General features: G+C 40.6%; 2 protein-coding genes across 2 annotated transcripts in view; both read right to left on the reverse strand.

The window, feature by feature from the left end:
* The window catches only part of ANKRD46 (ankyrin repeat domain 46), a 35,265-nt gene extending 27,583 nt beyond the window's left edge, over positions 1-7,682 (reverse strand). The window contains exon 1 of the mRNA XM_068525549.1: positions 7,592-7,682. The gene's annotated coding sequence lies outside the window, so the exon portion shown is untranslated. The remainder of the gene's footprint in view (positions 1-7,591) is intronic.
* A 9,820-nt stretch (positions 7,683-17,502) lies between these two features.
* Positions 17,503-25,718, reverse strand: part of SNX31 (sorting nexin 31) — a 73,383-nt gene continuing 65,167 nt past the window's right edge. Inside the window, exons 12-14 of the mRNA XM_068525865.1 lie at positions 25,447-25,524; positions 20,305-20,361; positions 17,503-17,793 (exon numbers count right to left, since the gene is read on the reverse strand). Of these exons, the coding sequence (XP_068381966.1) occupies positions 17,701-17,793; positions 20,305-20,361; positions 25,447-25,524 (228 nt within the window). The 3' untranslated portion in view covers positions 17,503-17,700. The remainder of the gene's footprint in view (positions 17,794-20,304; positions 20,362-25,446; positions 25,525-25,718) is intronic.

Raw genomic sequence — 25,718 nt, forward strand, 5'->3', positions numbered from 1 at the left:
TCTTCTTTGCACTGGATCTTTTTTCATTTGTTTTGGAATTTTTGCTGCAGGCTTATTTTGGGAGAAGGGTTTGTTCATTTTTGCTCTCCATTCCTCCTCCCCCATGCTTACTCCTCCATACAGTTGCCTCCAGCTGGCCACCTGACAAGGAAGTTCAGAACCAGGTCTTGTATAATTGGCCAAAACTGTTTTTCATTCCCTCAGAGGCCCAGTGCCACTGTAGTGGATATAACGGGTTGCCTATCATTTCTACCATTTTCTGTCCATTAGTACCCAACACTATTACTCTTGGTTGTCTGTATGTATGTTTTGAAGGGATCAGCTTGGATTTTAAGCTATGTAACATATTACATTCTTCTAGCTGTGGTGGTTTATTTAGAAGTAGACATATTTCAGTCCAATAAGACCCTTTACTTGGAATGCTAAAAGTGATATATTCTTTTTTTCTGATAATATGGTGCAAACATGACATCTAAAATTACTTTAGTCATTTTGAGATATATTTCAGAAGGGACACAGAGAGAGAGAGAGACAGAGAGAGAGAGAGAAACAGAGCTAGAGAGGTAGAGAGACAGAGAAAGAGAAGGGAAGTATACAGGGTATGGCAGACAGAAAATCAGCAAAGCCTTTATTAAACCTCACATGAAGCTCATACTAGTTCTGGACTTTTCAAATACAGGCATCAGTAAAGTCCCTTTTTTATTGACAGTTTAAATTAGGCTTTCTGTTACTTAGAACCAAATATTTAAATGACAAAGAACCTAAAGTAATCATTGCCACTTGATTCCTACTGCCATATGCTTCTGCCACTGCTTTCTAAGAAGGAAAAGAAATATTGCTTGTGTTACATGTTTCAGCAAAAGACAAAGGTCAAAGGAAGGGTCGGGTGTAATGATATCTAACTCTCTTCAAGAAGGAGTTGAATCAAGGTCAAAGAAATCTCATGTTTTAATGGAACAAATAGCACAGGAGGTTGGAAGTAGACTGAAAGCTGGGTAAACTCTAGGAGCTCACCAAGGAGAAAACTTGAAGAACAAGTTGAATGGACACTCTGAATAAATAAGTGAGATAAAAATAAGCTCACTGTGGGGAAAACACTTACAGACAATACCAGTGTTTGTTTTGGCTGCCCTGGGTCTTCGTTGCTGCGTGGGCTTTCTCTAGTTGCGGCTAGCGGGGGCTACTCTTCCTTGCGGTGTGTGGGCTTCTCATTGCGGTGGCTTCTCTTGTTGTGGAGCATGGGCTCTAGGCATGCAGGCTTTGGTAGTTGCAGCACGCGGGCTCAGTAGTTGTGGCATGTGGACCCTAGAGTGCAGGCTCAGTAGTTGTGGCACACGGGCTTATTTGCTCCGTGTCATGTGGGATCTTCCCGGAACAGGGATCAAACCCAGGTCCCCTGCATTGGTAGGCGGATTCTTAACCACTGCGCCACCAGGGAAGGCCCAGTGTTTGTTTTGTTTTTGAGAAAAACAACCAACAGGCAAAACATAGCCCCAAATGGGGAAGTGGCAGAAAGAGATTTAAATGAAAGAAGCCGTGCCATTTGGCTCTTGGAAAAAACTGATACTGGGACTAAAAATGCCACCAGAGTTAGAATGCCTAGATAAACTGTCTGACAATGTCACACTCAGGACATTTTAAACAAATTTAAATTAGGCTAAAGGAAAAAAAGACACTATAATATAATAAAATACAGGGTTTTTGGCTAGTTTTAATATATTTAGTTTAAAAAGTAAAACAGCAGAGTATCTAATCTCATAAAGGCCCCATGTGGGAAAGACAGCTAAATAAACCATTTGCGTTCTTGCATTTGTTTCTGACTGACTTGGCACCATCCCTAAATAACAATGCGCACGTATCTTTTAAATGACTATATTCAGAAATTTGTTAAAAGCAGTACTTACTGGATAGCTTACTGAATACACAGAAGTATCAGTACTTCGCTGGCTTATGTGTGTTTATGGCCACATGACCAAGAGCTAGGGACAAAACAAATCATCTATTTTTTATCAAATGGGTGTATCTCTATTGTTTATTGAACATATTTTAGTCTTAGAATTGTTTTGTTTCTCTAATAATTACTGGCAAGTCAGAAGCTAAATTATTTAAGGTTTGTAAACACTGCAGTGAACAAAGAGGTCTAGAAAAACTGAACAGAGCTAAAAAGAAAAGGACAAGTTCTTCTTCAAGTTCTATACTTCTGGGTATATATCCAAAGGAAATGAAATCTTATCTCGAAGAGATACCTGCATGTTCACTGCAGCATTATTCACAATAGCCATTATGGAAACAACCTAAGTGTCCACTGACAGATGAATGGATAAAGAAGATATGGTATATATACACAATGGAATATTATTCAGCCATAAAAAAGAAAAAGGAAATCCTGTCATTTACAACAACATAAATGAACCTGGAGGACACCATGCTAAGTGAAGTTAAGTCAGACACAGAAAGACAAATACTGAATGATCTCACTTACATGTGGAATCTAAAAAAGTCAAACTTACAGAACCAGAGAGTAGAACAGTGGTTGCCAGGGGCTGGGGGAGGGGGAAATGGAAAGATGTTGGTCAAAAGGTACAAACTTTCAGTTATAAGATGAATAAGTCCTGAAGAGCTAACGTTCAGCATGGTGACTACAATACTGTATTGTATACTTGAAATTTTCTGAGCAGATCTTAAGTGTTCTCATTATACACAAACATACACTCAAAGGTAACCATGTGAGGTGATGGATGTATTAATTAACTTGATTGGGGTAATCACTTCACAGTATATAAGAATATTAAATCATCACATTGTACACCTTTTAAAAACCACACTGCATGAACACTATATACAATTTGTATTTGTCAATAATATTTCAGTGAAGTTGGAAAAAAAGGAAAAAGGACAAGCATCTATTTAATTTGGAAATTAGCTATTCCTTTGTCTCTGATTTTATTTATACATTATTATATGTATTTATATATAAAGTTTAAGTTGATCATTCTTATGTCTGAATGCTGGTTTGGAACAAAAGGATTTTATTACAAAGATCTAAACCGTAAACCTAAGTAATAATACTGAAAATAATTTTAAATAGGTAAATCTTTTTCAAACACCACAATACAATCCTTTACAGAACACCTACACAAAATCCAATTCTCTATTTTCCTTGTAAGGAATCTAGAAAAAGTCTTTAGTAGAATGGTACGGAACAAATTTGGTAGAACAAATTCAATAGTATAGTCATAATCTCAAAAGTTCTTCCATTTTTAAAGGATGAATAACAAAAGAAAGTCAACATAGAGTTAATGAAAAATTCTGCACCGTAAGAGAAGTTCATTAGCTCTACACAGAGATAAGCAAACCACCAAAGACCATTTACTAGAAAAAAAAAAAAAAAAGAAAGAAAAACACTGGATTAGGAATATACAAAAAAATTAAGAACTCAGGGTATGGAATAAAAAAAAGTACCAAATGAAAATTGGGATAAAAAAAGACTATGAATTTGATAAAAACATAAAAGAAAATTTAAAATCCAAATTGTAAACAGTAAGGAACAGAACAACTATTACAGAAAATCAAATCAGCTTCTAACTTAAGAAGCTCTGCAAAAGAAAAGTTACAAAGGACGTGTGAAATGATTATGACAACTAGACAGCAGAGTCAGCCCATGAAAAATTGCCAGAGAAAAAAAACAAGAACAAAAGACAAACTTAAGAAAGTACTTCCCTCAACTTAAAAAAAGATTTCCATCTGTAGACTGAAGGATGCATCATCTTCCAGATAAAATTAATGGATTACAAAAAAAATCAGTAGATATAACCCTAAACTTCAAAATATTTTATTTAATCACTTTAATTCTTTACAATGCAATAGAGGGCTGTATTTGCTATGAAAAAGGCACATACCAAGACCATGGAAAGAGTCTATATTCACAGTAAAGATGGTGTAAATCTGGTATATACTGTATACTTTGTAGATTATTTTGTATTTGGGCATTAATTTACTGAGGGCAGAAACAAGAACCTAAACTCATGTCTTTAGATAAAAAGATAGCATACTTCAAAACAAATCCTGGTTCTCAATTTTTTTGTGCATGTACTTTGTTTTAAATGCACAGCTCGTAGCACCTCTAAGTTAATTTTAACTTAAGGTAAGAACAAAGATAAGCGACAAAGGAATACTTTCCACCGAAGTGCTTTTATGAGCTCTGACATGAATTATGTAAAAAGGACAAGCTTCACTGTGTATTGGTTTTGGAGGTTAATAATACATTATCATCATCATCAGTAGTAGTATAGTTATTTTATTTCCACCAGTCACTGATAAAATAATCCAAGTCTGACTGCTAAGTAGCTGAAGCTGGAAATAAAATTATTAACTGTGGATATACTACAGTGCTTTCAAATAAATTATATATGAAAAATTTACAGCTAACCTCCTCTAAAGAGCTGTCCATACTTGCAAACTCCAATCCCTCTCCCCCATTCTCTCCTTAAACCACAACAATCAGATTTTCTCCCCACTCCTTAAAATGTTCTTGCACTGTCACCAATGACATTCACATTGCTAACTCCAACGCTCATTTCACAGTCCTCATCTTACCTGACTCGTCAAATCAAAGACTTCTCCTTCTCAGTCTCCTTTGTGGTTCCAACCTCTGAATGTGGAAAGTCCCAGAGCTCAGCCCTCACTTCTTTAGACCAGATCTCAAATAATCTCTTGGCTTTAAATACTATCTATTTGCTAATGACTCCCAAATTTCTATTTCGAGTCAGGACTTTTCCACTGAACTCCAGCCTCATAAAACCCCACCTCATGTTAGACATCTCAAACCTGACATGTCTAAAACTGAACCCTTGATTCCTGCTCTACCCGTCTCCCCATCCCTCTCAATCCTCAAGTCTTCCCCATGTCAGTAAAGGGCAACTCCATCCTTCCACTAGCTCAAGCCAAAGGCTTTGCTGTCATTCTTCACTCTTTTACTCTCACACCCTACATCCAATCCATCAGCAAATCCTGCTAGCCATACCTAGAACATGACTGCTTCTTACTACTCTACTGCTACCACCTGGTCTAAACCCCATCGTCTCTCGTTCCAATACTGACCCAACCTCCCAAGTGGGCTCCCTGCTTCCATCCTTGCTCCTACCGTCCATTCTGAACACAGGCACCAGAGTGATCCTTTACACCAGGGGTCCCCACAACCCCTGGGCCACACAGCAGGAGGTGAGCAGTGGCCGAGCAAGCGAAGCTTCATCTGTATTTACAGCCGCTCCCCACTGCTTGCATTACTGCCTGAGCTCCGCCTCCTGTCAGATCAGCGGCGGTAGTGAGTGGTATAATTATTTCATTATATATTACAATATAATAATAATATAAATATAGTGCACAATAAATGTAATGCGCTTGAATCATCCCCAAACCATCCCCCCCACCACCACCCCCATCCGTGGAAAAACTGTCTTCCACAAAACTGGTCCCTGGTGCCAAAAAGGTTGGGGAACGCTGCTTTACACCCATTAAGCCAGATCCCCTCACTCCTCTGCTCAGAGCCTTCCAACCACCTCCCTCTGCACTCAGAAAAAAGGCCATAGTCTTTACCAGGACTGGTTAGTTCTCAGACCCCACCTTGCCCTCCCTTCCTCTGCTCAAACCCACTGGCCTTCTTGCTTGTCCTCCAACAAGCCTGGTGGCTTCTGGGCTTGTGCCTCTGCCTGGTGCACGTGACCCCTACACAGCTGCACGGCTGTCCCCGACTCCTTCAGGTTTGGCTCAAGAGCCTTCTCCATGAAGCCGTTCCTTGCTCCTTCTCTGGTGCTCCCTAGCCCTCTTCACTGCTTTGTTTTTCTTCTAAGCAACTGTTACCATCTGACTGGATATATTTTAATTTTTATAAAGTATTTAATTTACTGTCTCCATCCCCACCTTCCTCCAGTGGAATGTTAGCTCCCGGAGAACAAGAATGCTGTTTTCTTTTGTTCCTCTTGCATCCCCAGTGCTTAGAACACTGCTTGGCCCTGGGAGGCACTCAGTGTACATTTGCTACAGGAATGCTGAATAGGCAAACTCTGAAATCCTGATAAGGCTAAGTGACTTAGGACACTACAGTATCTAACTTCTTTCCACAAAAGGAAATACCACTTCCCTTCTAACATTGACAGAAACTGGAAATTCTTTCTCTTCCATGTAGTAACACAATTTGCCCTAAATTACATGCCCCAAACCTCTTAATTCCTTTTTACTTCAGTCTTTCCTACATCCTCTAAACTATTAACTTTCTGTCATCGAAAAATCTTTCATTTCCCTTCTACACTACTGTACATAATATTGCAAAGGCAAAATGAACTCACTAAAAATGCTATCAAAATGCAAATAATAAAGAAAAGCAATGAAGCTCATTAACAACCAAATAAACCCAACTCTAATTCAAATCAAAGTGCATCAGAGTGGTGAGGGCCCTAGTTCATGCTTAACTTTATTATCACTACACTCCTTAATGAGCAAAACATTTTTCTCATTAAACTCCTTTTAAACTAAAAATAAGTTGGTACAGGACTCTTGCATTTAGCCATGAAAATTAAACCTGAGAGAAATCAGTTCAAGCTACAAGTCAAATTAATAAACAAATAAAAGTCTTAGGGAACTGTTTGGATAGGTAACAAGTAGGAGCACTGGAGTGAGGGCGATGAGGTTGAAATCCCAGCTCACCCTTTACTAGCTGTCTGACCTCGGACAAGTAAATTCAGACTCTGTTCCTCAGTTTCCTTATCTGTAAAATGGAAACGGTACCTCCTACGGTTGCTACAAGGATTAAATAAAGGTACTAGGTTTTTAAGCACCCAGCACAATGACATATAGTAAGCACTGAAGAGAGCTATTACTAGGATTCCTACATCACTGATAATACAGCTCTTTAAGCTAGGAGCTCCTTGGTACCACCGTCATTTTTTAAAGAGTGAGAAGGGTTACTATTCAATGGTATATTTTTTTTACCTCGTTATGTTCTGTAGCCAATTCTGAACACTGTGGACCTTTCTGAAGAATAAACGTGTTTTTCTAGAGGCAGAGCACTGTACTGGAAGACAATCTGCTTCCAGCACTGCATGTGAATAAGAGGCAATGCTGTCTTTTAACCCGGGCACCCGGGGTCGTGTGCCATCGGGACAGTCCACTCACCTCTCAGCAGCTTCTGTTTACGCCTAGACGGCGTTTACTAGGCGGGCGCCTAGTAAACGGCCACGTACTATCTGTGCCAACGCCAAGACACAGAGCACCTTTTCGGGCCCGACGCCGAGAAGCCGGCCGCGGGGTTCGGCTCGGACCTCCTACCGTGCGAAGCCCAGCGAGCACGCCCGCCCCAGCCCCGCCCGCCGCGGCCGACCGCGCAGCCTTTACCCACAAAACCCCCAGAACCCTCGCAGGCCCTCCCAGCTCTCGCGAACGGCCCAGACCCGCGAGGAAGCCACCCGTTGCACCACCACCGGTCTGGTTCCCTGCGGCCAGGCCCCGGGCCGAGGCTTTCCAGTGCTTCGGGGCTGGCGGGAGAGGTGTCAGTGGCTTCCGTCCGGAGGCCGCTCGCGGGCCGAGGCCCAGGTACCTTTGAGTCGGCCGAGCAGCGGCGACAGCAGCCGCACCTTCCCCGCGGCGGCGGCGACGGCGGCAGAGGCTGCAGCGCCAGGCGGAGAGGAAGGGCTGAACACTGAGATGAGCGGGGACCCCAGCTGGCCAGAGCGACCTCACTGCGCCGCGGCTGGTGCTCCCCCTGGAGGCGGGCTGCCCGCACGGCGGCTCTGCCGGCTCTGAATCAGAAACTCAGTGATTCCGCTGTGAACTAGGCAAAGTACCAAAACTGCGACGGGGGAGAAGAGAAAGACAACCGAAAGAGGTTTCATCGATTTGAGTCCAGGAGCATTTTGCATTTTTCACGTCTTTTTCTAAAGAAACATCCCACCCCTAAGCTAAATGAAGGCTTCAAAGGCAAGGACAGTTTTACCAAGAGCTGTAGGCATCAATTAATAGTTGCTGGCCTAATTTAGGTAAGTCTTCTCTATAATCCAAATTGATGTATTAGTAATAGCAACTATCGACTGGCTGCTCTAATTCTAAAATATGACCCTGAGCTTTTTTCTAAAAGCGTTTGAATACTTGCATCCCACTTTTTAGGATTCCCAGATGAAATGCAACACGTGTCCAGCCCAAACTATAAAGGTGGCAGGTCATGGGAAGTTCATTTACTGGAAACTTTTTTTTTTTTTTTTCGGTTTACCAACAACTCCAGTCCTACAGCCAAGAAGACTTGCCCTGCACAGTGATCCTCCCTTCCCTGAATTCTAGCATACTCGCTCAGCCAAGCCACCCTCTAGGGGGTCTCAAGCCCTTCCATTCAATGGCTATTACTCAGTCTAACAGTTTGTTCCTGGAAATGTCATGTAAATGTTTAGGATTATTGTCAAATTTGAGAAAACCTCTATCAAATATCTTTCACATAAGAATAAGATTTCAGGGACTTCCCTGGTGGCACAGTGGTTAAGAATCCGCCTGCCAATTCAGGTGACACGGGTTCGAGCCCTGGTCCGGGAAGATCCCGCATGCCACAGAACAACTAAGCCCGTGCGCCACAACTACTGAGCCTGCGCTCTAGAGCCTGTGAGCCACAACTACTGAAGGCCGTGCACCACAACAAAGAATAGCCCCTGCTTGCCGCAACTAGAGAAAGCCCACGCGCAGCAACAAAGACCCAACGCAGCCAAAAATAAATAAATTAATTAAAAACAAAAGATTTCAGGCATTTCACATTTTCTTGTGCAGTGACTAATCATAAATATTAACTACTCTTTGAATTGATGACATTTATTAACCAATTTGTCATTGATGTCCTCCTTGAGGTTGTGTGTTAAGTGTATATCTTCACTGATGCCTGTAAATTGTGTCAAATCAGCAAAGAATTTCAGCCTTCTCCCAGTGTATTCATACAGTTCCCTCCTTTTCATTAATTGGTTTATCAAACAATTCATTACTGTTCATTACTTCTGTTCAAATGAATCTCTCCACCTTCATGAACTACTGCTTTTGTTTGATCTGAAAAAATGTAGAGACCGTTAAGTGTAAGCAGTGCTGCTTTCCTTCTGGAGGCTCTGAGAATCCGTTTCCTTGCCTTCTCCAGCTTCTAGAGGTCACCTACAATCCTTGGCTCATGGCCCCTTCCTCCATGTTCAAAATCAGCAGCTTAGCATCTTTTCAGCTCTCTGACCTCTGCTTCCAACCTTGCATCTTCTCTAACTTTGACCCTCCTGCCTCTTTATAAGGACCCTTGGATTATGTTGGGCACATCTGGATAATCCAGAACAGTCCCTCCATTTCAAGGTCTTTAATTTTAATCACATCTGCAAAGTCCTTTTTACCATGCAAGTTAACATAGTCACAGATTCTGGGGATTAGGACATGGACACCTTTGGGGGAATGTTATTCAGTCCACTGCAAGGGCCCTGAAGCTTAAACTCCATTTCTTTTAGGTAAATCTACCTTTTCTTCCTCATTACCAAAATCTGTTTGGTCCTGAGTTCTGACTGTGAGAGTTCCAACAGGGAGGAATACCTGTAATTATAACTGGGATAAGTGTTATGAAGTAAAAGAAGAGAGATGTTATATAAGGGCAAACAGTCCAGGACCTAATTTAGATGGAAGGGCAACAATGCCTTTGAATAAGTGATATTTAACTGAGATACAAAGGATGAAGAATTAATTATACAACAAACAGGGGGAGTGTTTCAGACAGAGGGGACAGCATGTGTGGCCTGGGAATAGTGATGTCAGAAGGTCAGTGGGGCTGAATTGTGTCCCTGCCATCAAATCCTCAGCACCACCACAATGAGTGGCATATAGTTGGTACTCAAGATTATTAGCTTAGCAGTTCTTATTAGCCCTGGCAGCACATTACAGTCACTACAGGACTTTAAAAATACACCCTAGCCGAGACCAAGTCAGAATTGTTTGGAAGTGTGGCCCAACATCCATAGTTTTTAAAGCTGCTCAGAGAATTCTAATGTGCAGTCAGGGTTAAGAGCCACTGTGTCAGATACAACCACAGGAGTAAAGAATGAAAGAATGACAGAAAATATTTGCTTGGGGTAGGATTTTCTCTAAGGAGGTTTCCTTCTGTTTAAAGAAAAGAAGGGTTTTGGCCATCTTGATTATACATTCCTATTCAGTCTTAGAAAATGCAGAAAAGTCTTTCAAAAACATTGTTAAAATAAATAAGCTACAAGGATATATTGTACAACACGGGAATATAGCCAATATTTGATAAATAACATTTGTAATATAAATGGAGTATAACCTTTAAAATTTGGGAATCACTGTGTTGTACATCTGTAACATATATCAACTATACCTCAATTTTTTAAAAAGAAAAAAAAAACACTTTGTAATAGAACGCTTATCAGAAGAGACTCAGAGTGATCTAGCAACCACCCCAGTGTAACCAGTTGTCTCAGTAGAAAAGAGATGTGTTGGAATGGAGAGGTGTTTAAAAAACACACCATATCTACAAAGGAAAGGGCATTTCTTGGTTTTGAGCTCTATTTCCCAGAAGGCGTTCCAGTTTTTTGTAGTACTAATGAATGACCATCAGAGGGAGACATGCTCCCAGAAAGCTTGGCTTCCCCCAGTCTCCAGTCCACCAGGCTAACAAGTATCAGGTGTTTTTAACAACACTGAGAGCTCTCAAGGCATAACTATGGAGTGAGCAAGTCACAGGATTAGAGATAGGTAGCATATATTTATCTATGCCAGAGTTCGGTTCATTTCAGTTCTCCAACAGTTTAAGCATTTAAACCACCAGAAAAAAAATGAATCATGTATGTATGTCAGGTATTGTATGTGCAAAACTAAGGAAAATTTTCCTTCAGCAGACAGTACAATTGGAAATGAAGTATCCAGCAAATCTTTCGGAAAGAGATCTCTTGTCTTTTGTTAATTGCAAAGAAAACATCCTAGGTCTCCTTGAATTTCTGGAGTTAAAATCACAGCTAGACCCCTCGGGAAGAAGAAATGAGCTCGGCTACTTGCTGAAAACCCAATTTGCTATTTTTCTTTGCGTTTACCCACACATGGCAGAACCACACAGGGTTTCACATATACGTTAGATGAAATAATGTATGTGATGGGAATGTATATAGTGCCTAGCCCTAGTTAACCTTCCCTTCCAAAAGTAAAGTAACTGATCATTAGCAAGGGAATACCTTTTGCAAAGGTTTAAGCAAACGCATTGCTTTGCAAAGCCTTTAAATGTGACTGGTGAGAGGTGGGTTCAGTCAGGGAGGGAGAACATCTGTGTGAGGGGATAATGGATTTATTGCAGGCATTCCGTCTCACACAACTGGGGGAGGAGTCCAGGAAGTGAAGGTTTGGAAGGAGATGCTGGAGGCTCAGATAAAAAGTTACAAACTAGTCTGCCTGAGGGGGCCCCGCTGAAGTGGGACCACAAAGGGGATCTTTAGGACCTGCTGCCTCTGTGCGGCCAGCTACTGCTGTGTGGGTCCCCCACCAAGCATCTGGTGGTGGGCCTGTGCTCTGTTGCTCAGCGGGGCTAGAAGGCAAGAAGAAGAGCTGGACATGATGTGGGGGGGCGGGGGACAAGGACATGCCAGAAACTGCCAGTAACTTGCCTTTCCATGTCACTGATTCTGATTGTGAAAAGACTACAGAAGATAACGGCCACTGCCTTGCTCTGTCTCCCAATTCTCCTGGAAAGTCCTCCTTGTGCTAATTTTAAACTGGAATCATACCGGAAAGGGGACACTGGGAAACATAGTTCCCATATGAACCAAGTTGACCAACGAAACAAAACAAAACAAAAAAACAGCACACATATAGGCTCTTACAACTAATTTTGCAGATAAGAAAACTAAGGGCCACATAGTTAGGTAAACTGCCTAAACTCACATTGCTATCTCAAAGCAGAAGCAAGCTCAGAATTCAAGTCAGAGGGGTAATCTTCCACTCCACTATCATGCCTCTCATCCTCTGTGGTACTTAAGTATTTCAAGAAAACGGTAGAAAAATTTCATGCATCACTTCTGAGTTCCCTTCCTAGGCTAAGAGTCTTTGAGTAGCCAGTGTACCATCACTCGGCATAAATCAGACTATCTTGCCCAGACTACGTCTGGGCATCTGGGTTACAGGGGCTCTTTGATGAGAAGTCATGCCTGTGGCCACCAAATCCCAAAATCATTGAGTAATGAGATTCGAGCTATTAGGCATGTGATGGATCATCTTACTTGGGGTGTAGGATTATGTGAGAACTTGGATTCCAAACCACCTAAGAATTGATTGCCCAGACAGCACCGTTGCATATCATAGAAAACATCAATAAAAACTCTGCAGAGTGCCTAAGAAATTATGATGTCCATATATTTGATCATTTCCTTTATACTTCAAAACAGGCACCAGAAACTCATAAAGTCAAAGGTTTGTAAATTTTTCCCGAAACGGACAAGGAAAGGCAAAAGGAGATAACATGGGAAAGTCCAGGCTAGCTTTGCCTTTTTCTATTCCTTTCTGGCGCTGGGTTTCCTTTCTAACCCATTGATATTCTCACTCCTTAGAAACCATGCTAGTTCAGGGTTTGTTACATCTGGCCAAAGAAAAGCTAAGGAAGGGCTCATACTGATCCCAGAAGGCTCTGAGATGTCTTCTTGGTCCAGATAATGAGCAGTTTAGAAGATTTCAGCAATCTGTGTTGTTAAAGGGTCCGCTTCAGCCCTAGAATGACACTTAGCTCACCCGAGGGGCTCAAACCAAACTGAAATTTTAGGCTGAGAGGGATCTTAACTCTCATCTTAGTCTCACAACGAACTCCTGGTGATCATTCAAACAGAAGCAAAGCACATCTTCTTAGTCTTGAAATATACTCCAGGAAGTGAATTTTATCAGAACTGGCCTCAATTCCACTCCCTTTCTCTCAAAACACTGATCCTGTGGTTTCATTTTCATCTTCACAAAATTTTGATGCCAAAGTCAAGATAAAGTCCAAGGCTATTCTACTCTGACAATTATTTTCTGCAAATACGACTGGACTAAAGCATCTTTTGACCAACAAGAAAGGAAACTTCTGACATTTTTATGGGGGAAAAAAAAGGTGGATAAGTCATACAAATTGCTCTTAGCCTATGCATTTGTTTTTAGGCAAACAGAATGAGAAAAGACTTACAAATGATTTTACTTTTTAAAAACCCCAGAAATGTATTTTACATGTTTACCTTCCAATCTCACAAGGTACATTAAAAAAACCAAATGGATTTAGTTACTTTTTGTGTTTGTTTTTGTTTTGTTAATCATCTAGCAGGATTTTATAAGTCCTAGGTAAGGAAGTTTGCAATAGGGCAGTAAGGTTTTAGGATTTTTCTTCAGTGAATTCACTACCTAAGATCTCAGCCTATCTTCACTGTAATCCCCAGACTGCATGTCACCTGTTTTAATTTTGACAAATGAAAAGGAAAAAGAGGAGATGAGGTAAGAAAAAGGGGAAAAAAGAACATCTGTGATACAGACAACCATAGTTAATTGCAAAAGACTCATATGTACATACATAACAGATATAAATTCAGTTACCTGTAAACATCTTAGGTTTAACCACTGTGGTACGTGTTCAGTCAATACATGAAAATAAACTCTGATGTACACTCTTCCTATTTTCTTCCTTAATGTGGTGCTATACAAGTGATGGGAGTGGAACTGCATTCCCTCTGAACATAAGGATGTGTACTTGTTGGCCTAGTGCTTCTGGAAAGCATGAAGCTCCACCAGCTCTTGTGAAGCAAAATCCGGGAATCAACTCTACGATTAACTGATTTTTGAATAAAACTCGTCTCCAAGTTGTTGACTTCTGCAACATATATGTTTAATAACTGCCATTTCACTTGTCTTACTCATCATTTTTGTTCTGACCTTCCCTTGATTGGGACCCTGAAATAGTAAATTTACATCATCTCTTCCTCTGCTCACTAGACCCCATTCCAAAGTATTGGAGCTCCTCAGAAATTCCACAGGGACCAGTTTCTAGTGAGAATAAAAGCACGCATGTGCACAGCAAAGCCAACTCAGACTTTTCAGACTGCTGCTCCGAGCGCTTCCACCCCAGACAACTGCTGTACCACAGACCCCATCAAATATGTGCTCATGTGGACAGATGGAAAACCCATTAGGAAGTACAGCCAACTCTGTGTTCCCACATTTGCAGGAGAGAAACCACATTTGGTGCAAGAGCAGTGCAAAACCACTAGGGTCAGTGCCTTTAAATCAACTGAATGTCTAACCTCTTCTAAAATATTACACAAGCAAAGCCCATATGGTTAGCTAAAGACTACCTTACAAAATGTACATGGGCTGGGGCTACACCAAAGACCCAAGCCCACTATGTATTTTTTCTATAGCTCTATCTAATTTTTCTTATTTGGAAAATTGTTATACAAATGATTTGCTTATTAAGAATACTAGCAAATAGCTATTATAAAGCAACTTATAAGTACAATTATAGCTCAATAAAGTGGGGGGAAAGTACAATTAGAAGACTTAAAAGCCATCTTATAAGGGATTATTAGTTTGCCATACTTCTTCTAAGTTAACTCAGCACATCTTATTTTGGGGTGTTATGAACCAGCAAAATGTACCTAACTTTTTCTGGACTTTTTTTTCTGGAATCACTGATGGCAGGATTGAGAGCTTCCTCATGAAGGAGAGAATCGCTTTCTACTCCATCTCCTCCCTGAGTCCACATGGGCCCCTCCTTGAGCCTGCCTGGTGGACCACTGTCCACACACTTCAGGAGGAGGGATGACCAGAAAGCATCTGGAGAAGTAGCTGCCTCCATTGTGGAGTTTTCTTTCGTTCTGTATTTTAGGGTCATTTTGGCCATTATTTTCCCACTGAGGCTTGTAACCTATTTGGTTTTTTGCAAATTAAGATCCCTTAGCTCTTCTTAAAATCACTCTGAGGGGGAACGTAAGGTAATTTCTAGTTTACATATTTCACATAAAATTTACTTCCCGATTGTCCACATGGGGACGTGTGCAAGCCGTAAGCTCACCACATACTGGTGGCTTTGGCAAGACATCAGCTCTTCAAACAAAGCCCGCGCGTGCTTCCCTCCGTGGGACACAAAGGAGCTCGGACCTCCGGGCCTGACTACAATTTAATCAGCTCTGTCCTTTTTTTCTCATAATTATTTTTGTGAACTTTTGAAACCCAAGTGTGTTTGCCCGCGGGCAGAGTGCTTATGACAGTTATTTTAGGAGTTTAAATCTCAGTAGAAACAAATACATATGTCTACGCGTGGAGAGATGTGATGTTGGTGAATGTAGATGTATCAGGAGAAAATCTGGCTGAGTGGGGACCACGAAGAGTGAATCTATAGATTAAACCATATGCTAATTTGCAAAGCCATGTCGCACCCCTTAGGAGTTACTTGAAGGAATTCAACAGTTGCCTACCTTTATAACTCATGCCCTGCATGATGTCTTCTCCCCTGCTGGATGGCTGTGCCGTTGGGAAGGTCCCGACCCAGCAACACCACCTGAAGAGTGAAGGCATCACCCCCAGCAGAGACGGGGTCTCACTCTCCATCTTCTCTCAGAGACTGCAGCAGGGCAGGCCACTCTGACAGGTGGAGCTTAGGCTTTTTACTCAACGATGAAGTGCTTCGATCCACAGGTGATTCAAACTCCCAACGCCGTCTAGAGAAAGATAGGCCCAGTAACCCCCAAAGGGGCTAACAGCCCCTTCTTCTCTTGCATAGCTGCTGAGGAATTTTATTTTCTGCTATCTCAGTTCCTTTATTCTCCATGTTATATACTGTAGAATGTACTTCATCACTTGTATTTTTCTTCACTTGTATTATTCTGATATTGATGATAATCTCAATGTCTTGGAAAAAAACTATTAAATTCAATGTTTCAATTTTTGCCATCTTCAAATGGGGATAAATCGCTCTATTATATTATAGGGATGCTGCAGTCATGTACACATGTATACTGATCCTTCTTTCCTCTTATCTCCTAATCACTGCCTTAATCTCAAACTTTGCTAGCACAGTTGCTTATCCTTCCCTAAACACTGTACTCACTCTCCCATCAGTGTCTATCCTTTGCTTTTACATGTGTGCCCCCATCTCTGCCTCTACTTGTCTCTACTCTTTCTTCAAAGTCCCTCTTCCCCTCAGGCCTTCCTGACTCACCCCACCCACCACCTTCCTATGACACACAGGTCCACACTACACATTGGACACCTACTCCATGCTGTCTTGGATTACTCGCAATTATGTATCAAGTTGCAACATATGAAATGGGTAACATTCAACTATTTTTGTCCTACAAAACAGCAGTTACATACGGTTCAATCTAATATACGCATCTTCTCACCCCAAATACAAATTCTCTTTGCATTCCTAGGGTCTTCAATAGATCTTTATACAGTGTAGGCATTTGCTGTTAAATAGAAATAGACTTTGACTATTCCTAAACTGGCAAAATAGAGGATAAGCTTCTATTTTAATCTGAAGATGCATCCTAGCCCATTAATACACTCACCACGGGTGATCTGGTGCATCCTAGCCCATTAATACACTCACCACGGGTGATGTTTATGATTCCCCCTTGCAAAAATGTCCCACTACAGCCTGAAACATAAATATAAAACTTTACGGCGCTAGAAGTTATGGCTAGAGACATTGCTTTATAAATATTATAGGGCTTTAATAGATTCTACACTTCAAAAAATGATTCACAGAATTTTCATCAATAAATTCTATGTTCACTAGAATATATTTCATATTTATTATATAATTACACAACCCAGTTAGAAAAGAACATTATAATATGGCACTTTACCTAATTACATTGATTCCTCTGTCCCTCTCCCTTACTGCGATCTTAATTCTATATATAATTCTATTAATTAATGATGAACTGAGACTGGATAAGAAAAAGTCTAGAGAAAAAGTATACATAGTTTTAAAGCTAAGGTATCTGATATCAAGTGCAGGGCCCCATTGGTTTCCAAAATAAAAATATTCAGAATAGCGTCATGACTATTGAACTGAATTCAGTATTCTAAGAACAGAATACAACTACAACAGTGGAGAAACAGAGAACTGGGCAGCCTATTACTTTGAGTACATCCATATTGGTAGGCTCAGAATTATATAAGGAGACAAATTGGTATTTCATCTCCTCCTTGCTCTGGGGATGGATTAGTGAAGTCCAGATTTCTTTTTCAATTATTTCATTTCTTAGAGCCACAGCTGATGAGTCATGTCTTCAGATCTTAACCCCAAATGCATTTTTAGTGTTTTATATTAAGCCTTTCATTCATGCAATATCAGAACATATAAAACGTTTCATGAAGCCAGGTAAATATCTATTTTAGGGGAAAAAAAACCCCGACGAGCTTTGTACTAATTGGTTCAGATTTGCCATTTGTCATTTATAAGTCACTAAAAACAAACTGTATAACTTCGTTTTGCATTTCCTTTTAATCTTGAGATGAGCAGAGTTCTGAAGTAGTCTTGATGAATGTGGTCCATCTTAATGTGAAAAAAATGGGAAGGAGTCACATTTCTTCCACTGGTGGTAGGAAGCCTACTTTCAACCCCCAAGCTCTCTCATGGTCAAGACAGCCTTTGAGAACATTTTAAAAAGTTAGACTTTCTCTTCAAAGACCTTCTTCCTTTATGGTCCCCAAACCACAGTCAACTTCAGCTGTCTTAATCTTGCTTTTTCTTGGCAGAAAGCTAGAGTAGTCTTTCTGTTATGAAGTAAACAGAGAGGTTAGAAATATATATGAGAGGAAATAATTTCCATAACAACAATAATAGTTAAAAAACCAAAGTTTAAAATAATATAAAAAAGGCAACTAAAAGGTTGTATCTGTTAAGCACTGGTTGTTTTAAATGGTTTTATCCTGTAGAAGCTTTGTTTCCGAGGTAGGTATACATCTGTTAGTGCTGAGTGCTTCCTACCGGTATGGAGAGGTACGCATGTCCAGAGCACCTTTCCAGGCACTGGGATCTCTCCAGGTAACACTTGAACTCTGCCTCTCGTGTCTTTTTCCCCTCTCTTAAAGACATGTGACTTTCAATTGTTAACCTCACCCAAAACCTTTAGTGCACATCCCACACAAAGTTTTAAAAAGTATTATAGTTATTTTAAAATATTTTAAGAAGTTATGGTTGCTGCAGACCTTCAGTAAGTGAACAGTTGGCTTTCAGTGTTTATAAAATCTCTAAGACAGGGCCATGGAGAGTGGGCTTTGGCCCTGGTGAAATAAATGTGTGGCAGCTCACCAGGCAGAGCAGCTAAAATTTTTTTTTCTCTGAGAGATTTGTCTTGATAGAGAGGCCCCATGGCACAGTGGTCAAAGGCACAAATAAACTTTATTTGTTAAATAACAAATAAAGACAGCTTGGGTATGGATACTAACTCTGTCATTTACCAGCTGTGTGACCTTGGGCAAGTTACTTAACCTTTCTGTGTTTTCAGCTCCCTTGGCAACAAACCAAAGATAATAATACTTGGGTTGCTGTGAAGATTAAATGAGTTATATGTGGAAAGCAATTATAACAGTGCCTAGCTCAGGATAAGCTCTCTCTAAAGGTTGGCTAAAATAAGTTGGAATTCAATATAATTGGACACCAGGCCCCCTTCTGACATGCTGGCCCTGCTCAGAGCATGAGGGAGGTTTGCCTGCTTTAGCATTTCTGCTCACCCATGCTGACTATTGTGTTGTCTGTTGTTCTAGGACAGTGGCTCTCAAACTCAAACATGCATCAGACTCAACTGGAGGGCTTGCTAAATACAGATTGCTGGCCCCCAACCCCAGAGTTTCTGATCCAGTAAGTTGGGGGCCTGAGAATTTGAATTTCTAGTAAGTTCCCTAGGGATGCTGACCCTTCCGGTCTAGGGACCCCACTCTGAGAACCACTGTTTTAGGATAATAGTTCCAATCCTGGCTGTGCTTTAGACCACGTGGGGAGCTTTAAAAAATTCTGCTGCCAGGCCCCTCAGATCAGTTAAATCAGAATCTTTGAGGGTGCGGCCCAGCCATCATTAGTTTTTCGAGCTCTCCAGGTGATAACAATATGCAGCCAAGGCTGAGAACCACAGCTCTATGCCATCACTATGCTGCCGAAATGGATGAATTTAAGTGACGGAATGATTTTACAGATAAAGAAGTTGAAGCTTGGTGCAGTGTTTCCCATTGGAGTTCTTGCTATAAATGCTGATTTACTGAATCCACCTTTTGGGGTGAGGCCCAGGAATTTGCATTTCAGTAAGCACCCCAAGAGTCCCTTATACACATTTAGTTTTTTGATCTGCCTGAAGACACACAGCCAGTAATTGGTGGAGTTCTCACCTCCTGTCTCTGATGTAAGCAGCCAGAAATGCTGTTATTATGTAGGGGAGACAGCTCTGCATTTAATCTGTTTTTAAAATTTTTCTCTGAGCTCATTCACTCGAGGAAGGACCTTATATATTTATAAATACTGTACTTATATACTATCTTTATATACACAGTGGACTCTGTGACGGGAGCTGGACCAATAATAAATCCCATTCAAATGCTACTTAGAGGCTACCTTTATTTTGTTCACCCACTCTAGGATTTGAACCTTGAAAGGAAGCGTTAGTTGAGGGCACGGCTCCGGAATCAGACTGCCTGCTTCCTTCTACCATTGATAACTGTACAGCCTGGAGCAAGTCACCTAACTCTCTGTGCCCCAATTTCCTCAATTGATTTATAGGATCATGGTAAGGATAAATGCATTAATCCACAGAAAAGTGCTTCGAACAGTGCCTGGCAATGAGTGTCTATTAATGCTTCCTATTATGATATTTATTGCTATTGCTATCTGCACAGCAGACCTAAATGCTTGAAAAACTAGTTTATAAACTTAAAAGTTCTTTTCTACAGAGTTCACTGCAGAAAGTCAATGAAATTAAAATATACAAACTAGAAAGAGGATTTTAAAAAAATGTATGGAGTGTAGAAGAAAATTACTAAAGAATTTTGTGTGCTTCTTGGAAGTTTTCTATATATAAATTCAGGAAAGTATTTCTCCTCACCCAACTGGGTGCCACGGTAAAAAAACACTATTTCTATGATGGTTGTCCAATTGGACCAGCCTATACAGAGGAGCTTCTGTGAAAGACAATTCTGGCTTAACCTTAAAAGTAGAATGACTGGTAACTTAAAGGGGAAAAACGGGCAGATTTATCAGAATTATAATATAGCCATTACATAATTTTACTCACAGACCTGGCTTTGTTGACTGTGGTGTTTCTTACTTTTGCCTTGTTCTGGAACTTCAATCTGCTAAACAGATTAGTGAAATGTCAGTCAGCACAGCCGGAGAAGCGAGCACACAAATAATCTATTTAACCAGCACATTTCTCCTTCCACAATAATCCTCTTAATGGTCCCGAAGGCTGCCAGTCAGCAGGACACCTGCTCGTCAACTGCACAGGCCCCCTTCGTTTGCAAGTATCTCAGCGTTACAGAAATTGAGTCCCCCAAAAGTGAAGTGAAGCTTAATGTTTAACATTGGAGGCTGCCTGTGGATGTTGTGATTTAACACAGCTTTTAAAAGGACTTCACACGAAATGAACTCCTGAATCCAGAAATAATCCACAGAGCTCCAATCCATATGCTGAACCAAAGCCAGATGGGGCTTTGATTAATCAAAAGGCATCATTAATCAAGGGAAGAATCAAACCAAAGTTTAAAACACTTGAATATATCTCATGCACATAAGGTAAACTTAATATAATGGTAAGGGGCCCAGCAGAACACAGATGGCCCACTCCTGGGGTAACTAGGGGAGTTTCTAAAAGGAACTGCCTAATGGGGGTGTGGGGAGGATTCAAGTGAATCAGTGACGGGGTGTGGGAGCCCTCAGAGGCTAGCAGTGAGGGGCTAGGGAGGGTGGGAGTAATTCTTACCGCTTCTAGGCCTGAAGGGGCGAGGGCAGCAGCTGGTACTGGAACCAGAGTGGCCGTAGCAGCAGGGAGGAGAGGTCATCTACAGGAGCTGTGGCCCTCAATAGAGGGCCGGGCCAACCCCAGAGACCCAGCTGGGACAGAGGTGGAGAAATAAATACCCCAGTCTCCATTTTCTCCCACTCTCCGACCTCACTGGGTTTCCCCATGGCTGACACTGGTCGGAGGCTGGAGGGCAGAGGGCAAGATCACGGCACACAAAGGTCAGTCTCCTAGCCAGGGTTTAGGGGAAAGTGCTCTTAGACTCTGCTTATAGAAAAAGAAAAGAACTGCTATTAAACAACTGTGCATTATGTGCGTATGTCAACTTATCACTCTATAATCCTGAATGTTTCTGTACTAATTGCCTTTCTCCTTCAACAATAAACTTCTTAACACTGGATTCTCAGTTTCTAGCCACTGTATGGTAAACATAGGCATTGGTAAATGATAGAATGAGGGGGTGAATTAACTAAGTTGTTTATTATTGCTTGTTACTCATGAGACTATAGAGTGGGACATTGCAAAATAAGTGGGATAAATAACATGACACCGCAAAAGAGCATTATCTTTTAACTTAATTTTGCCATAAAATACATTGCTTTGAAGGATACGTAGGACTTCCTTTAGGTTAATATTCTCAACAGAGATGGTTATATAGTTGAAGCCTATCTCAATAGTTTTAAAAAATCATTATTAGGTCTTGGTAAATGAGAAATTAATGTTCTGATATCTTATGTGTTTCATTATTATTATTTTACGATATTACATTATAGTTTGTAAGTAGTCTTGTGCGACGAAATACAGAAGTTGGGGGAAACCTCCCGGAATTTTTCTCTCTCCTAGTCTCCTTCCCCTCCCCCTCCCCATGTAGAAATGAAATAAAATAGAACCCACTACAGATGTTAAGCAATTTCTGTTATAATCAGTTTCCTTGACTTATTTCAATAGGCTTTATATATTTTATATACTGGGGTAATAAAGTTGGGGGAAAAAGGTAATCCTTTTTTCATAATGCAGTATTCCTGCACTCTCTCTCTCATCAACAGAATTTCTGTTAATAATATAACCCTTCATTCCTGCACAGTAACTTCCCCCTTGGCTCTCTAAAACTTTGTCCTCCTGCTGTGCTCAGACCATTCTTCTGATGACTGTAATGTCAGTACACTTTCTGTTTCCTGAACTGGACCAGCTGTGCAAAGGCTGCCATTCTTGGGACATCACATAGCACTGCCCTTGGTGTTTCCCCTTCTCATCACATAGCAGAAGCACACTTCAAAGCACCCATCTCTGAACCCAGTGGCCTTTTACATAGTCTGATCTTGCCCCAAATGAAAGAGGAGTGGAGAGAGAAATATTTATGGCAGTGGTAGTTGGGGAGGGGAGGGGAGGTATGAGGCAAGCTGGAATCAGAAGGTTACCTGTTCTTTGCCGTTTTTCGGAAAACCAATTTAGAGATTCAGACCCACTGAAGATGGTAGAGCAGAAAGGTCTCTGGTGACATCATGGAGTCACCATCCCAACCCCAGACTGCCTACTTCTTGGCTTCTTTTAGATGAGAGAGAAACAAACTTTTATCTTGTCCAAGACACTTATTTTGTCTTGTTTTGTTTTTTGTTACAGGAAGCCAAATCTATTCCTAACTAATAGACTTTATTTTCAAATAAAATAATCCTTTAATTCTGTTCTATTTACAAGTAGCAAATATTAAAAAAAAACAATTTAGGTTTTTGTGTAGGAGCATAGCTCTAAGAAGAATGTTACACTTCTTTTTCCCTTTCTGGTTTTCAATTAATACTGTCTGAAGAATTTAACATGGTTTTTGTTGCGTGTTTACATTTTCCTTTAGTGCATTTGTTTGACTTCAAATTTTAATGATCTCTTCATAAATGGTTCAAGTCTTACCTTTGAAAGCATTGCTTAAAGCTAACTAAGCTAATTAACTTTGTTGGCACTAAATTTCTTCTTTCACTCCTTCCTTCTTACCAGGATAAAACAGTACTATTTAATCTCCCTAGGGACCATCTGCTTTATTTATGGGGCTCATTTGGTTACAGTTTTCTTAATTTCTCTTTCCCTCCCCAGATTCTTCAAAGTTATCAAAATCTTAGAATTTATTCTGCCTTGCAAATTAGAGACCTCTGTATCTTAGTCCATACAAGCCTTCTATAAGCGATAGGTGTCAGTTCAGACGTTATGTGTTTACCTAGAAAATGAGTGAATGTCACAGTCAAACATTTATATGGCTACTTTAAGCTCCATAAGATGACTTGTTCTCATCAATTGTGCTTTGTGAGGAGGTCTAGAACTTAGTCGCAGTTAAACAGCTGACCTGTCTGTTCTATTTCCCTTCCAGGGTCCCATTCTACCCAGGGGTTTGTAGATGAAATTCCAGACTAAAATGTGGACTATTCCTACAACATCTAGTTTTCCAGAGGAAGGCTCTTAACTTTTCTTTCTAAGAACGAAAATAAGGGAAGAAATAAAGAGTTTGTGGAAATAAAACTTGAGTATTTGGATAAAGCAGTACAAGTTTTATTGACTACCATGCTGATTTTGCTGTCAGCCACTGGGATAACTATAGATTTTAATTTGCGTGCAAATCTAAGGAATGTGGTAGCATGCTTGTTTTTCTTTAAAACTTTAAATAGACTACTACCTTCTCCTATTATAGAGCAAACTCTTTTGCTATTCACTGTACAAGTATTTCCTGCATCAATTAGCCTACACTTTACTGAACCACATTTGAGAGTACTTCTCCCTTTTAATGGGGCTACTTTAATTACTTTTCTCTCTCTGTCTCTCTGTATCTGTCTCTCTCTCTCTCTCTACATATATATACACGCACACATATGTATAATGACGTGATATATTTATGTTTATATATATTTATCATATATATATGTAAATATGTAAATTGGAGCCTAAGAGGGTCCATCCTGCCTAGGAGGTTAGATTTTATTACTCTTTTAAAAAGAGCATGGGACTTGGGACTTCCCTCGTGGTGCAGTGGTTAAGAATCCGCCTGCCAATGCAGGGGACACGGGTTCAATCCCTGGTCCAGGAAGATCGCACACACCGTGGAGCAACTAAGCTCATGCGCCACAACTACTGAGCCTGTGCTCTAGAGCCCACAAGCCACAACTACTGAGCCTGCGCACCGCAACTACTGAAGCCTGTGTGCTCTAGGGCCTGTGTGCCACAACTACTGAGCCAGTGTGCTGCAACTACTGAAGCTCATGTGTCTGGAGCCTGTGCTCTGCAACAAGAAAAGCCACCACAATGAGAAGCCCGCACACCACAATGAAGAGTAGCCCCTGCTAGCCACAACTAGAGAAAGCCCATGTGCAGCAATGAAGACCCAACACAGCCAAAAAAGAAAAGAAAAAAGACACGTTCTTAATTAAAAAAAAAAAAAAAAGCATCCTTGATTCTGTTATTGCTTTGATTTGCTACTTTCTAGTACGTTTTGAAGTGTTCGAACACCAAGGGGCAGTGAATTTTATCTTCCCTGGGAAAATATTTTCAGTTCTAGAAGAAAGAGAAATAAGTATAAAATGCAAGTTTTTTCTTAGAAAAAAGCTGCTAAGTCAAGTAAAGATCAATGTTAAACTAATGGTATTATCCACCCTTTTATAAAACACTAAAATTAAATGAAAACATTAGGGAAAGTTTTCAAATATTTTCTGTTGTATTTTTAAAGACCAGTGTACTATTCTGCAAGAGAATTATGTTTATAAATGTCAAGCAAGCATTAGTAATTGTAATCATTTTTTATTTAAAACCAAACTGTACTATCTTATTTGGGACAAGCTTTTTTCATGATGGTGACAAGGCAAGTGGCAAGTTTAAAATCTCAGGAACTCTCTTTATAGCACCAACACTTCCAGTGAGTAACTAGGCCTTTATTGAAGAGATGAAGACTAGAAAAACAAAGTAAATTTTACATTGAGGAAAAATTATAGCCTTGAGAGCTTCTTTTACTCAATGGCTTCTCCAAACTGCTAAAGGCATCTTAATTTGGCACCGTGGAAGTATTAAGAGGCTGTGAGTTCTTTCTAGAGACAAAACTGCAGAGCTTATGTAAGCTCATCGCTGCTGTGTTAAAGACCTCTTAAGATCCTGTCTTTATGATGTTGCTTTTGTGGTAAATCTGGAGTCTTCCGTTTGGGGGAAGGTAGAAATACAAGGATACAGACTAGAGGATTAGAGCGTTCTCAGCAATCCAAGGATGACTTCTCCTTGGAAAAAATGGCTTGCATTCTGAAGACTAAGCTCCCAGAAGGCAGAGAAGCTCACTTCTGGGCAGTTGGGTTCTTCCCTTGCAGACCAGACTTGCGGGCCCAGGGAATTCATCAGTGTAGTTTAGTGTCAGCTGATGGTGGAAACAGAGTGAAACATATATACAGATAAGAGCGCTTACCATTTCTGGATTCTCTGCAGCTTGCTTTACCATCTTTTCTGAGATCATCTTTTTCAAGCAGCTACTCAGCAAAAAAGCCTAAGAAACCCAGAAATAAAGAACTCTCTCAGTTGAAGAGATCCTCATTCTCTTCCTTCCCTCTTCATACAGCGAAGCAGATTTTGTGCTCTGCCCTACAACAGTATGCTTTTAAGAATTTAGGGGACTTTCCTGGTGGCGCAGTGGTTAAGAGTCTGCCTGCCAATGCAGGGGACACAGGTTCGAGCCCTGGT

This window comes from Eschrichtius robustus, chromosome 17 (genome assembly GCF_028021215.1).
Source record: "Eschrichtius robustus isolate mEscRob2 chromosome 17, mEscRob2.pri, whole genome shotgun sequence".
Lineage (NCBI taxonomy): Eukaryota > Metazoa > Chordata > Mammalia > Artiodactyla > Eschrichtiidae > Eschrichtius > Eschrichtius robustus.